Source organism: Pseudoliparis swirei, chromosome 11 (genome assembly GCF_029220125.1).
Source record: "Pseudoliparis swirei isolate HS2019 ecotype Mariana Trench chromosome 11, NWPU_hadal_v1, whole genome shotgun sequence".
Classification (NCBI taxonomy): Eukaryota; Metazoa; Chordata; class Actinopteri; order Perciformes; family Liparidae; genus Pseudoliparis; species Pseudoliparis swirei.
This window is the reverse complement of record NC_079398.1, coordinates 12,170,020-12,185,830: the sequence shown is the minus strand read 5'-3', so window position 1 is coordinate 12,185,830 and position 15,811 is coordinate 12,170,020. Positions and strand designations below refer to the sequence as shown.

The 15,811-nt window shown below is 43.2% G+C and overlaps 1 protein-coding gene across 1 annotated transcript; it reads right to left on the bottom strand.

The window, feature by feature from the left end:
• Positions 1-265: 265 nt before the first annotated feature.
• On the bottom strand, positions 266-13,819 carry lck (LCK proto-oncogene, Src family tyrosine kinase). Its single transcript, XM_056426846.1, has 13 exons — positions 13,694-13,819; positions 11,896-12,008; positions 11,419-11,479; positions 10,354-10,444; positions 9,445-9,543; positions 9,197-9,300; positions 8,815-8,964; positions 8,548-8,700; positions 6,204-6,383; positions 4,039-4,115; positions 1,611-1,764; positions 1,335-1,466; positions 266-1,222 (listed from the first exon to the last, which is right to left on the bottom strand). Exons 2-13 carry the CDS (start codon positions 12,001-12,003, stop codon positions 1,023-1,025), a joined length of 1,509 nt encoding a protein of 502 aa, XP_056282821.1. The 5' UTR covers positions 12,004-12,008; positions 13,694-13,819; the 3' UTR covers positions 266-1,022.
• Positions 13,820-15,811: the final 1,992 nt, after the last annotated feature.

Genomic DNA, 15,811 nt, shown 5'->3' with positions numbered 1-15,811 from the left:
GCGATGCCACAATAAAGTGATAGATAGATAGAGATAGATATATACTTTATTAATCCCCAAGGGGAAATTTGTCGAAACAGTAGCAGCACCAATAAACCAAACACACAAGAATAAAAAACAAAACACAAAATATAAAAACAGGGATGAAAGTATACAAAGTAAAATACAAAACAAAATATATATGTACATATACAACACACATGCATACACAACACACAACACCAATGACAAATCAAATCAATACAAAAATATTAAATATTAAATATAGACAGTGTATAGATAAAGTGATAGGCTACAATGCAATCATTATTACATTGATTTATGTGATTTGTTCAGATTATCACAACTGATCATTTAATGTGTATATGCAGTATTTTTATTTTATTTATTTATTAACCTGCTTTTGTCTACTGGTGTTTGTTTAATTTATAGCAATGCATCATTTGTAATACGTTTGTATTACAAATGTACAGTCCTGCTGAGCACCTATTTAACATGTAATCACTGTTGCTCAATATCATTGAAAGACTGATCACAAATACATATTTTGATTGGTTGTTATTTATTGGGAACGCTTGGGAAAGGATTGACAACAGCATACAAGATCAAAACGGTGTCCAGAATGCAGTATGATTGAAATTTACACATTTACAGAACGCATCTGAGTATTTTTTTGTGTCATGAAACATATCAGCAACATGTATCAAACTGCACAGACTAAACACTTTGATGCTATTTACATCTTAATAATGAGCACCGGCAGAGCAGCTATACTCATTCAGCTGCATGGCAGTTCAGGCTGCATGGGCTTCACTCTTCTTCCTCTTATTGGTTCTGCTGTGATCCAGCTGTTACAGGAGTTTCCAATGTGCACAGTTCCACATGAGATAAGAGGCCACTTTGGCATATGTTTGGTGCAGAAACAAAGCAATCTTGGGATTTCAGCTTTTTATCAATATAAAGGCAAATATATATTCTTCAAAAACAAATAAAACACAATCCATGTTCACATGGCTTTGCCTTTAGCCTTCCTGGTACTGCCTCTCTGTGGCAGTGAAGAAATCCTCCAGAACGCTCCTCAGGTACTCAAAGGTGGGCCTGTCCTCTGGGTTTTCCTTCCAGCACTGACCCATGATGTTATGAAGTCCCTCTGAACAGTTTTCTGGCTTCGGCATTCTGTAGCCCCGCTCCAGGTTCTGGATTACCTCGGGGTTGGACATACCTGAACAACAGGACCATGTAGGAGATCATATATGCAGCTGTTTTCAGCAATTACTGTTTGGTGATTTGATGATGTTCTAAAATGATACTGATACACAGGCATGAGTATTTACCAGGGTACGGTATACGTCCATATGTCACTATTTCTGTCAGGAGGATCCCAAATGACCACACATCCGATTTTATGGAAAAGGTGCCGTAGTTAATAGCCTCTGGGGCTGTCCACTTGATGGGGAACTTTGCACCTAACACATGAAGAAACTTTATTTTTCAAAACAAACATGAACACAATTAATACTTATAGGACACATTTTATGGCCTGGAAATGAGGTTGCCATGCAGGCACAAAAGAACATGTGATGTCAGTGATTTCAGCAAGCTTGCGTTACCCTCTCTTGCTGTGTATTCGTTGTCCTCGATCAGCCTCGCCAGTCCAAAATCAGCAATCTTACAGATGAGTTCATAAGACACCAGAATATTGGCTGCTCTCAGATCTCGGTGAATGTAATTTCTCTCCTCTATAAAAGCCATGCCGTCAGCCACCTGCAGGGGGCAGCACACCATTAGACAAGCCCTGTGACAGTGTGTTCAGCGTGTATGTTTTGCAATTGTGTAATATTCATGTATGTTGGAGAGATGAACTGGATGAGAGTGTACCACTTCCCCAGGTCAGTTCCTTTCCTAGCACCTATCACCTCCGTAAAACACCCAGGTACAAGTCTGCTCTACTTCCTGATACGAAGAGCTGCAGGTCTGCCTTTCCCTCACACTGCAGACTGGCTGATTATTCCAGTGACTGTAATTCTGACTTAATCCAAAACTACATGAATCATTTCTACATTGCCAGGCAGACCTCAGAGGGAAATTGATACGTCACCTCAAACAATCAGCTTTTGGTTTGTGAGGAATCTCGAGTTTCGACAGAACTCACAGCACAGTTGTGTCTTTTCAAGATTCAAGATTCAAGATTCAAGATGTTTTATTTGTCACATACACACACAGGGTGTGCAGTGAAATGAAAGTGGCAATGCTCAGCAGGAATGTGCAAGGGCAACAAGTACACACTATTTACAATAAAAAACAACACAATATTTTGTGACTGTGTGTTTGTTTATACATCTAACTCTCCATGTTTTTCTGGGTCAGCGGTGTATATTTCAGGCATCTATCACATAGGTTTCGTTTGACCCTGGGGGTTTTGTCAGAAACGTGAGATGTACGTCTGTCCCTGTCAGAAACGTCTACTGTCGTCATGAGTCCACTCTCAGGCAACTCAACACCTCTTTGCTCTCCGTTTGATTGGGATGTGACTCAATCTGAAACTTTAAACTATTACTTAGCATTCATTGAATTAGATATAGCTTTACTCTCCGGTAACTAAAGTACATTTGAGTAAAAAGTCAAGCTCCTATAGATTAGTTTTTCTGTTGTTGCTCGGATGAGGATGTGTCCTATAGGTCAACAATCACTTGAATGTTGATGGTACATCACATAACAGTTGGAATTACTCGCTTAGCACGTCTACCGCTAATGCTATCTGTGCGTGACGATTAGCTTGAAAGCATCTTTCTGTAAAATATGTCGACCACAAAGCTCTGTTTAAACCCCACCTCTCCGCCCTCCGAGAGAAATGGCTTACTTCCGGCTCAAGAATCTTTTTTCTTGTCAGACTTTGAAATTTCAGTCTGTCTTCCTGTGGCTGTATTTTCCATTCCCACACCCATAATTCATGCCGGCCTAAGTCAAAGTTCATTTCCTGGCATTTACAATTTAGAGAAGCAGATGCAAGCGCAGGGCTCTCAAGTTTTGAAGACAGGCAAGAGTGAGACATTTCCATCAGGGTTAGGGTTAGTGCGTGACACTTGAGAGCCCTGCAAGCGTGATTGGAGAACAACATTTTGGGGGAATACGCATTCACTGTGTTGCTTAAAGAGCTCGATAAGAGCATCATTCTCTTATATTCACGCTGAAAAAAAGACTGAAGCTAGTAGTTTAGCTGAGCAAACAGATTAGAAACAGGAGGCGGAGGGGCTACCTTGTTTCTGCCTAAAGGTACAAATTAATCTGCCAACAAGCAATTAAAGCTCACTAAAAAATCAGATAGTACACATTAAGTAGTGAGCTTTAGGTGGTAAGATGAATTGCTACCTTTCTCCCCGATTCCAGTCTTTATGCTAAGCTAAGCTAACTGTCTCCTGGCTGTAGCTTCACATTGAACCAACTAACTAACCAAGTAACTCTCAAGCTAGAACAATACAAAGTGTATGCTGAACTAACCCTTTAACTTGCAGTCCAACCTGCATGTCCAAACATCTGGCTCGATGACAAGAGCCGTCCTTACGTCAGGTTTTATATTCACAACATTAACTTTCAAATGGGTGACAGGACACGATGGTTGTCATTTCGTCACCTTGACAGAGCATCTTACTCTACATGGATGAAAGAGAAATGTACATTAACTATCAGGTTTTCTCGCCGTGCCCTCATTTCCCACTTTTTAATTGAGTAGATAAAAATGATCGTGTGGCCGATTTTTTTTGTTATTCAGGCATTTTGATCGTACCAAAGCTTTATTTGTGCCAACATGTTTGGACCAAGGTTCATCACAATACACAAGCAGCTCTGCTCACACACCCATCCAGCTGTGTCGATATTATAAGATTAGTGTTGAGTGTAAGCCTCATTACAATGAGGCCAGTTTCCCGTCTATGAGGATCAGATGGGAGAATAGGAAGGAATAAAAAGGTAATCTGGTAAATGGATATGGATATATGAGTACACGAACATTTCTAGGGAGTAAAATACAAGATTTCTTGCCTGAGCCGCCATGTTTATGAGTGTGTTCATGGGCACATTGCCTCCCTCCGTTGTTTTCAGGTAATCGACAAGGCTGCCTGTAAAAACAATATTCAAGATTTTGCTGAACAATATGAATTCATATTACAAATCATGCAACAACAGGCGGTGGAGTAGTAATCTATTTCTGCAAATCATGAACTAGATAACAGCCACAAGTACATTCTTAATCTTACAGCTAACGCCCGTCCATTGTATTGTTATTGAAAGAGCTATGTACAAATGACAAAACAACGTGTTTTAATATTAACTAGAAAACAACATTGAATTCATGCTCTATCTAGAAGACTGATGATATTTTCCTTGGGTCCAAAAACATTTTGATTCCCCACAGACATAAATAGACAGTTGGCCCAAGAATAGCACTTCAAATAATGGAACATAACATTGTGAGGAAGTGCCGGGAGCATCTGTCAGGTTGATGCATAGTTTCTGACAGCAGACTTTGTGTCGAGTTTGATTAGCAGAGAACAATACGTCTGCACGCCATGCAAGTCAAACCAAAGGAAATAAGAGGAATGACTGTGCCAGGAAAGAGGAGGCCTTTCCTCCTCTGCTTAAGTCCGGAAGACTTCTTTTGAAGTCTGAGAGCCGGAGGAACGCTCTTTCTCAAGTTCACAAAGGGAAGCTGGGATGACATGCTTGTTATTTTCCATCTTTGTTGCCTCCAATAATCATTTTTGAAAATGGACAAACGGAAAAGACGGGAACTCCGAGCCATCCTTTCTCTTGACAACACAGGCAACAATTGTGTCCTGTCCACACGTGGACAGCGGACAAAGAGGCAGCCTCACGCAGAGCCGCTGCTGGTGGTTTACAGGCCACTTATACAGGACCATACAAAGGCACTCCATTCAATACAGCTGTAAGGCTGTTGCTCTGCTTGTGACAGCATCTCTCTATGCATTTGTGTTGTTCCTCCTCGAGAGAAATAATAAATAAAAAACTCTTGAGGTCAAAGTGAAACAGATACTGGATCACTTCAACATGGAGGCTGCAATTGTGTGTAATAAACTATTGCAGGGCAGAAAGTCTGTAGTCCGGGAAGTTGTTTGCAGCTTTTACCATTACCCCATTTGGGTTACTGGTGTTCGTGAGTCGCAGTAAAAAGGGAGGGTGAGAGCCGTTGGCACGATGCTGTACAAACGGCCATCAACTAAGTTTGTTACGGTTATAGTGCCGGAAATATTTGTGTGCGTGTGCTTGTGAGTGTCTGTTGATGCACACGCGTAATACAGACTCTGGGAAGGAGCATCAAAGGTTGTGGGTGAACAATAACCTGGTGAATCACCCTCTCCTATTTTGACACCCATGCACCTTGGGCCAGTAGAGACGTCCCCTCAGTGAGTAAACACCAGCAACCTGTCTGGAAGAGCCCGGAAAAGAAGTGAAAGTTCATGTTTGTTTTGAAAACAGGAGCGGTGTGTGGGGAAGCTGAAAATAGCCTATCAGAGTGCAGGCCACTTCAGCAGGGCAGCGTGCTTCGGGAGGTAAGACTCAGGACTCCGCTCCCTTATTTAGGTTTGCTCTCGCAGCTGTACACAGCATTAAAGTGCCACCGCGGGTGATGATCGTGCAATGCTGTTCCAGTAATGTGCGTCTCAGAGCATTTCCTTCACCACACACAGGTATGCAAGGAGGTGGTTCTGCGAATTCACCAGTCACTGGTGTGGAGCACAAGCCTGAAAACACGATGACTCATGAAAAGGGTGAAGTGCATGGTGCAGCCCACGTCTTTAGTTGGAGGATGTGCTCTGCCACCCGTAGTCTGATACAAGTTCAACATGTTTGGTCCTGAACATCTACAGCGCACCACTGTCGATAAAGTCCTTTCTGTGTCTGCGCTCGAGGCGTCGACCGTACCCCGATGACACCGCCTTTAGTGTTCAGGAAAACGAGGCTGCAGATTGTGGACAGAATCTTTTCAGGCAGGCTTAGACATATTCCAGATGACTACACTAAACGGAAACGAGTTGGTTCGATGACAAAAGGATTTCTTTTTAATTTAGCTTCAAATGAGCTTTCATTTCCCAGAAATACCCACGTTATCTGAACTTCCCCTGTGATGGTGGGTGTTATTAGCTAAATGCCTCAGGCTGTGACACGTACAAAGTATTTCGACCCACCGTTTTCCATGTACTCCGTGATGATAAAGATCGGCTCCTGGGTAACAACGGCCAAGAGTCGGACGAGGCGTGGATGCTGCAAGTTCTTCATTATGTTGGCCTCGGCCAGGAAGGCCTCCACCGACATTGTGCCTATCTTCAGTTTCTTAATAGCCACCCTCCTATCATTATTGTAGATACCTGAAAACATACATGTAGACATCAGCAGGCTATTGAAAGAAATTGATACAAAAAGGACTTGGAGTCAACGGTGCTAAATGAGGTTTTACAGAACATAGTTCAGGAAGGAAGACCACGCCCCTCACTCAGCCAATCATTCGAGCCATCGGTACTTAAACACGTCGCACCTATTCACGCCCTCTTCGTCTCAGCGGCGACATCCCTCCCTCCCGACCCTGTTCTTGTCTTCCCATTTCTCTACTACAGGACTACGGGAACAACGGGGGACTCTGCACCGCCAGAGCTTCAGAAGAGACAACCCCCACCCACGAGTCTCCACCCCTGCCGTTCCCTCTAACCACCAGACGCCAGCAGTCTCCAATCGCACCCCTCCAACCCGCTCTTCACGACCCTTCTCGTTCCAGACATAATCATCCCTTCATTCATTTATTCGACAATAAACCAACTGTAAACCCGTATCACTGCTGGCGTGGTCTTTATTCGTGAACGTCCTGATGTCACGCACGTACAATGGCTAAGATGGTAGGAAAGTCATTAGTCTTGCAGATATTTGGTCACCAAACAAAGTTTTGAGTGATTGGAATTTTAAATTTGATGATGGGGCTAAACACAGAGTCAGAGGATGCTCAAAGTCATTTGGATGTATCTTCTTGGGACCATGCATATGTGTGTTAATCCACCCAATAGGTTTTGAGCTATTTCACATCAAACCAAAAACCAAACCAAATGTCAGGAGAGAAGCAAAGTCAGGCTTTTAGCACGGCCAACACAATCTTGTCACATTCACTAACTACTACACTGTGTTAGAAAGTAAACCTAAACCCAAACTGCTGTCATCCCAGCTTGTAGGATTCATAATTACAGTAAATATGTGCTAAACAGCTCCACATGACTGTCACTCAAACAGGATCTGGTGCAGATCTGGTTCACGACCACATGCCAATCAAACCCACAGCCAACCCGTCTTCAGTCTTGAACCCGGTCGTACGCCCGGTGTGAGTGGGCGAGTGGCTCACACCAGGCTCAAGGGTACAGAAGACATTAGCTATTCAAAGCATTCCTCCATGTTTCCATGTTAATCTACACCAATAAACACTTCACAGCAAGTGGCGGTCCCATTACTCGAGCATGTTCCTGAACCAATGTTTGGATGAGGACCGAGAAACGAATACAACGCCAGACGCCATGCAAGAGGATACTGTAAATAGAAAGTGGCTGTGAAATGACGACACGTTCCATGGTTGGCGATGTTTATCTCTAGTACAGTGGTGGTTCGGGACGTTGAATTGTGCTGGCAAATGCGGATGGAAAATACCCGGCCAATTGAATAATAAGTGGGTTTTTAGCAAAGATTATTTCAATTTATATCCCTGTGATCAAAACATGTTGCCTTCTTATTCAGAGGTCTTTGGAAATTTATATTTATGTTGTTTGAGTGATGTTGCATAACGGGGATAATACCTCTCATCCTTCTCCAGTTAACCAGCTCATACAAGCCTACAATTACAACTTTTTTGAGGAACCTTTTCTGCACACGCTGCAGAAAGAAAAACCCTGGCGAAGTGGCGAGCCCACGACGCCATCGAGCAACTGGGCTTTGTGCATGGGATGTATTCAAGGTTCAAGATTTTTTACAGAGACACACTATAATAATAAACAGAACAAATATAAAAAACACACTGTACATAAGGTGGTAAAGGAATATACAGTATTAAGTACAGTTTTTAAAAACAGGTTATCAACATAAAAAGGAGAGGGCAGAGGTTAATAAATAGATATAGTGCTGAGTGCTGGTCCTAGCTTGTGAAAAGAAAGAGGGGAAAGGGGACAATTATATGGGGATATTGCACATTTTGAGGTAGGGAAAGGTTATGTAGGGATATTGCACAGATTGGAACATTGCACATTTTCACAGATAGTACACATTTTTCAATAGTTCTGTTTTGCCATCAGTCTGACTGTGGCAGGGAAGAAGCTGTTGACAAAACGTGTCCTGTGGGTGATGATGCTGTTCGCTTTGTCGTGTCTCAGGTTGTATGTGCAGTGTTTGTGTCTGAGCAGAGAGGGATGTGTCCGTGTAAACTGAAGCAAACTCCCGTGCACAGAATAGAAAAATAACTATTTAATGATTGAACATCCCCACATTGTCCTTCCTGTCACTCACCCATCCAGACTTCTCCAAACTGTCCCGCTCCGAGCCTGCTCTCCAGCTTCAGGCTCTCGCGGGAAATCTCCCACTCATCCTGCCACCAGGGCTTCTGTGGGGCCCTCGACTGACACGGCTTCATCAGCTTCATGCACAACCCATCCGCTTCACCTGGACGACCGAGAGAGAGAGAGAGGGGACAGGTTAAAGACTGTCACCCATGAGGACCCCCCCCCCCCCCCCCGACAGCGAAATTTATTCGCCCCATCGACGGGCTGCACGCACGTGAGTGATGCTGGACGAGCTCCTTCAGCGAGTTGAAGGAGATCTTGGCTGTGATGTAGAAGCCGCCGCTGTCCAGGTTGCGGATTCTGTAGTGCTTGACTCCTTCACCGGTGTTGTGGTCCAAGTCCCTGATTGATAGGGAGAAGGACCCTGGAACAAAGAGGGAGCAGATTCTAACGTGAGAGGATTTCGCTTGATATATCTGAACATTTGGTTTGGAGGGCTTGCGTGTCACATTCTGATTTCATGAAGTCACAGATCCATTTCAGATCTTGGTGTCAATGAGTATCTATGTAAGGCCATACATATACTTCTGAGAAACAACCTTGTGAAATAGAGAGTTTGATTGTCTGTCGGCTGTAAATGAGTCAGAAATGTTCACCTTGGGTTGTCTCGCTCTCTCGAATCAAGTAGGAGCCCATCGTGTTCCCAGGAGCGAGGAGGAGCCTCGTGGCTTCGTTTCTAGAAATGTTCTTAAAGAACCACCTGCAGCACAAACACACAACATGCTTCACACCTCGAGGTAACCACTTCCCCTCCCCCGGGGGCCCGGCAGGCATGGCACGAGGCTGTGAAGGCTGAGTGGCATGGCGTCGAGAGCAGAGCGTTCATGTTTCCTGTGTGACGTACGGTTGAGTCTCCACTGTGGTCGTTGCAACAAAGTTGTGGGGGATGTAGCCTCGCTGGCCTGTGGTGAGAGACTCGGCCAAATACCACTCTGGATCCTCCCTGGATGTCAAACGAGACAGCAGTGAGTGAGTGAGTGGACATAAAGATGTTCTAGGATGAATAAGTACACCTTCAGAATGCATGATCACTGCATGAAAATCTCACAAATCAGCAGAAGACACGGAGTAGATGCTCTCTACAAGCAACACACAATATTCACCACACTGTCTAGAGCGTTGACCTTCATCAGAGGCATAGTTCTCCCTATAATCAAAATGATCTTATTTTTCAAAGTAATTTTCCAGGCAAAAAACTGATTAAAAGAAAATGTAATCATATTTGATTGATCCAGTTAAGTGTTCAATTATTTATACTAAAATATAGAACACATGTCATATATCTCATCTTCACTCCCCCAGCATGTCCATGCATATTACAGAGGTTATGACCTTTTAGCCTCTGTGGTAAATACAATCCTGATTGAACGACAATAAACCCCATTAGAGTTTGCTGTTTATAGGCTGTTACTCTTTTCAATTACATGATGTTCTTGAGATGTTTTGCTTTAATTCAACAGTTAACAGATGAGAGAGAGAGAGAGAGAGAGAGAGAGGAAACATGGAGCCACTGCAACAGGTCAGAAAGGTGAAATGCTGTAAATGATAATAAACATAGTCGGTGAGGACGCCCACGGTTTATCTGGCTGCATACACACTGTACTGGAGTTGTCTCACACACTAACTTAGGAGTCGAGGCCTTCCAGGTGCCGTGGGGATAAGTGGGCCGTACACATTCTTGCCTGGAGCTGAAACATTATTAAAAATCGTTCGACCAAGCTGTCGACCTGCTGAATGTCAATCAGCAGCTTACTTGTTGATGATCTTGAGCTTGTCTCCCTTCTCAAAGCCCAGGTCTCCATCGTGGTTGGGTTCATAACTGTATATGGCTTCCACAAGGTTGGCTGCAGGAGGAATATCGCACATTTTGTGTCAGATTAAAAAAAATAGATGAAATATATAGGGGATAGTTTTTCACTCACAAATGTGACTGGTAAAATATAATCAAAGCTTATGGTGTGTGCTGCGTGTTTGAATCCCTTTGATTCAGATTTTATATATATATATACAGGACTGTCTCAGAAAATTAGAATATTGTGATAAAGTTATTTATTTTCTGTAATGCAATTAAAAAAACAAAAATGTCATGCATTCTGGATTCATTACAAATCAACTGAAATATTGCAAGCCTTTTATTCTTTTAATATTGCTGATTATGGCTTACAGCTTAAGAAAACTCTAAAATCCTATCTCATAAAATTTTAATATTTCCTCAGACCAAGTAAAAAAAAAGATTTATAACAGCTGAGTGTTTGTCAAGGCTCAGGAAACCCTTGCAGGTGTCTTGAGTTAATTAGACAATTCAAGTGATTTGTTTAATACCCTACTAGTATACTTTTTCATGATATTCTAATATTTAGAGATAGGATATTTGAGTTTTCTTAAGCTGTAAGCCATAATCAGCAATATTAAAAGAATAAAAGGCTTGCAATATTTCAGTTGATTTGTAATGAATCCAGAATGCATGACATTTTTGTTTTTTTAATTGCATTACAGAAAATAAAGAACTTCATCACAATATTCTAATTTTCTGAGACAGTCCTGTATATATATATATATATATATATATATATCATTAAATACATCAACAATGAGGCAAACAGTTTAAACATTTTACCCCAAAACTAAAAAGCGAATGAATGTACTTCCAATATATGTAAATATAATTCCCTTTATGTATTTAATCACACTATAGCACACACACTTATTATGTTTGTATCATTAACCTTATACTTCTGTTTTAGTACATGTTGCTACCTCTGTACTTTACTTCACGACGACACTGAAACGCACAGATACAAACACAGTGTCGAGTTACCTGGTAAAGTAGATGAAGGAGGTGAATGCTGCGATGGGTATGGAATCAGCTGGCCTGTGTACTAGTGAGGGAACAACAAGATTAGACCACACACTTATTGTCAGCTTTCCAAAGAACAATAGAAGACTCCTGCAGTCGAGGCTCATGTCACATTCACAGCAGCATGTCATCGGTAACAGTTTCACTTTGTCTCCCAGGCCGAACGCGTCGACCTCGTGTGGCACACGCAGATGGCTAACTTCTGCAGAGGAAACAAACCACTGAGAGAATAATTACTCTCGCACACAAGAGAACTTCCTAAAAGGCTTCTGGACTCAAACACGCAACAAACAGTTTGTTTGTTTTCCCACCAGGTAATGGTGACATCACTTACACAAGGTGAAATGAACTGTGGGAGCACATGTCATGTTCACAGCTTCTCACCCAACCACACAAAGCCATTCATGTGATTTGTGACGTGCTGACATGGACACTTACTGGATTGCTTGACTGGGGAGGGATGGGGCAGTTACAGTTTTCACAGATTTCATCCAGGTTCTCCATCCACTCTCCGTCTGAATTGTCCGAACTGCAGCTGCATCCCATCTTTTCTGCAATTTCAGATATTAAGACGAGCATCAACATGTAGCATAACATAAGATAATAGTTAGGCGTCTCTTTTGTTCTGTTTCGACAGCCGTTTTCAGGTATCGTGCTCTGCATTTTTAAAAATGTTTAAATACGGGCATGAAAACAATAACAGGAGAAAACAAAGGAGATTAAAAAAAGAAAAACTTATTATATTTTGAGATTGGTTGGTGGATGAAAACTAACAGAGGACAAAAAATGTTTTCGTTTCCGGAAAACTGCTTTTAATCGGATGTCACCGAAGGCCTCAAAATGGAGGTTCGGCGGGCGAATCAGGCTGGAGACCAAAAGGGTGACACTTTTAAAATCTTGTATTTAAGGCTCCAATGTGAACCTGCACACACGAGTCAACTGAAATCACACCGCAGCATTGTGACGACAAACCTGCTGCATTGCAAATCACAGACTTGAAGGCTCTATAAAATTCTAAAAACACTAATCTTGTTATAAGCCAGCAACACGTGTGCCGTATTGTGTGTTACACTGGTGCACTGTGCGAACGGGCTTGCTCAAGCTCACTTGGCTTCCACCGGGCCGCTGTGAGGACAGGGTCAGTGGGCTCATCGCAGCAGCAAGGGCTCAGAGCTGTGAGAAGGATCTGGAGAGACCTGACCCGGCAACAACAATAACAACCCGCCACTGTACCGCGACCCCGAGGAACGACATCACAGTAATCCACCGGGGTATGAAGACGTTTAAAAATAAAAATGTTATCATCAGTACTGCTACGCCTACTGGCCGTCACTCAGGGAGTCATACAAACATAGTTAGCTTTTTCCATTGAGGGGCTATACCCTCTTCCCTTTAAGATCTGCAGCTGACGGCCTTCCGAAACAAATACTGATGACTGTTATCGTTTGCAGAGCATTATGGGTATGTGGATGGTCGTGTGAGGGCTGTGAGCAGTCTGTCTGTGTCAGTGAGGCCAGTAGGGTAAGAAACTGCTCTTTCTCAGCAAAACATGTGACGCTTTAAACTCACTTGAGTTTTTGTGCTTCATCATCACTTTATCTCTCATAAAGGTACAGCTGGATTTACAAACACATACATCCCTGAAGTTGATGTGTATATACAGTATATATATATATATATATATATAAGGATGACTGTGTGTCAGTGGTTAGCAGGTCTTTCAATCGGGGGGTTGGTGGTTCAATCCCCGCCCTAGTCGATGTGTCCTTGTGCTAGACACTTAACCCTGAATTGCTTCCTGTAGCTACGTCTTTGAATAAAAGCGTCAGCTAAATGACATGTAATGTAATATATATAATTGTTTTTTATTTGTATGTATTAATTAGATCCAGATCCATATTTGTATTACAATTAGAAAGCAACTTATTGCCCTTACGTGGTCTTTTTTGTAAAACTAATTTCTATCAAGAGAGAAAATTACACAACCAGCATTTGAATATGTGTTAACCTTTAGTCGATGGATTTTAGCGACGTCTGGGAGTGGATATTATTATTCTCTAAATTTCATATATTTTATAAAAGTCAAAAGATGTTCTCAACTCTGAACAAACCTTCTGATTGATGCAGCATATTATATATAACACATGTGATCATTATCGGGAAACGGTTTCCCTTAGTCCTTTCATTCTTGATATTCTAAACGTATGTAACACTGATGGACAAGTTTAAAAAGTACCTCTTGAAATATGAAATGTCTCTTCAAGCGTCCAATATCAGATTTCCCCGTGCCGCCATAGAGATATTCTTTTTTGAATACTTGTCTTATTTATTCTCAAAAGAACGACTTAGCAAAAAGTGTGCGTGTCACCGCTGCAGCCCGGGTGTGAAGGTGTCATCCTCTGCTTCTCTTTATCTCACTCTGCAGAGGTGCTGATGTGTGTCTGCACAGGAGGAGGGCGGCTCACACAGCTTCCTGTCGTTGAGAGGTTGAGGGTTGCTCTGCCGGCTTGCAGCAGGTGCTTCACTGTGTGTGTGTGTGTGTGTGTGTGTGTGTGTGTGTGTGTGCAGGAGCAACGTGAGAGGCTCCATGGCAGTAAAGGGGTCAGGGCAGCACCTCGCCCAGAGATGTTTCCAATACAGCTGGAAATGCAGTGAGGTTATGTTTGTATTGTTTAACATTGATGTGGAGCATCTGTGCGTCTGTGCTTTAACCTGAGGAGTGAGGATGAGCTGGTGGTCCAGAGTTATTCTGAAGAACTTGAAAAGATGTCAAACAGCTTCACACTGATCTCAGCAGTTTTATAATTCATTATATTGTATAACATTAACATTAATGCCAAACAGTTTGTCTCTGATGTCAGGCGTGTGTCCCCTCCGTAGAGGTCTCAGGCCTCAGGTGTGATATGAAGACAACCAGGTGATACTGTATTTGTCAATCACACATGTGGTTTGTATTTGTTCTTTTTGTGGCCAGCGAGCCATTTAAAAATAGACTGTTCACAACAAAGTCAAGAGTCACTTATCATACATCACTTGAACGAGTAAAAACAGAGAAATCAGTGGACGACCGCTCCTACGAATCCTCATGTCAACCAAAAGTTAACAGGAGGCCACGTTGCGGCCACGATGAGCCCCCGAGAGGAGCCGTGAGTCGGGGGTCTCAGAGCGCATCCACGCTCGAAGCCTGCTGTTGCATTTGCTATCTGACGTCTCTTCTCTTGTGGTGAACGGCTGCTGCTACAAAGCACGCACCGGCAGGAAGTCAGTCCAAACACTACAGGAAGTGCACAGACGTGTGCGTGTAGAAGACTGCCACAGCGTCGATTAAAGTCTCACTCGATGACACTGAGCAACACTATTGTTTTTCCGTTACAGCCGCAGAGCGTAAATATAGAAGGGAGAGTGAGGTCGTTTCAGGGGTTCTGATAGTGATGTGTGTTTCAGTTTAAACAACACAACATCCATTGTATTGTATCTTTCTCTGAGGTCAGGATTAATCTGGAAAACATTCCTCATTAGTACGATGGAAAGATAAAAGAGCCTCCCCATCTCAAGAGATCCGCTGTAGGCCTCCTGGGCCTTTAAGGGCATTCCTAGTTCCCCTTGGACCACAGCTGTCGCTACACGACTAAATGTGGTTGGAAATCAGATTCTGTTACGCAATCAAATCCAGATACTATCAGAGAGTTTTCCGAGCCTCCGACCGACCCCGCTTTGCGATGCAGGTGCTGGCCTCGTTCCTGTGAGCGAGTGCTGCTGATGCTTACTCACGCTCGCCGTCGAACCGCCTGCAGCTGGTTCGAACAGCCGGCGCTTTTAAAGTCTGTTTAGTTTCTAAACAAACGCCGCAATACGCGATGACGTGTGGTATGATATGAGGGGAGAGTTCAAGTGAAACTATCTGCCAGGGTAGAGCCGAGTGGCATGGGAGCTTTGTCGTCAATGCACTCGCCTGGAGAACGGAGGCCTCGGGGTCCGAAGCCTCGGCCCCGGGGCCTCCTCCATACGGTATCCACGTCCACTGCGGAGCTCTAACGTCACACATGAGCTCACTTGTGTCCTGAGGTATGCCGCAGTGGGATCAACCAGTCTGCAGCCGCTTCCCGTCGAGGCGTACGTGATTTCTTGTTTGATTATAATTATGTGCAACAATGTCTGTGGTTCTGCAAATTCCCTCCGAGGCCACGTTCTTATGTTTGGATGTTACGCGGTTGTGAATGTCTCGTGGCAGGAAAGACGAGACTGTTGTGCAGGACGGCTTTAAGGGCCGAGGGCGGAGGGGATGGAGCGCGTGGTGACGTTTGGCCTGGATAAGATGGTAGAGGGTGAAGAGGCTCATGCACAGAACCAGTCG

Excerpts from the sequence above, each read along its gene's own strand:
- lck (XM_056426846.1), bottom strand. The coding sequence starts at position 12,003 with ATGGGATGCAGCTGCAGTTCGGACAATTCAGACGGAGAGTGGATGGAG. Across the intron at positions 9,301-9,444 it reads ACCACAGTGGAGACTCAACC|GTGGTTCTTTAAGAACATTT; the intron begins GTACGTCACACA and ends TTTGTGCTGCAG. Across the intron at positions 1,467-1,610 it reads CGAATACACAGCAAGAGAGG|GTGCAAAGTTCCCCATCAAG; the intron begins GTAACGCAAGCT and ends TTCATGTGTTAG.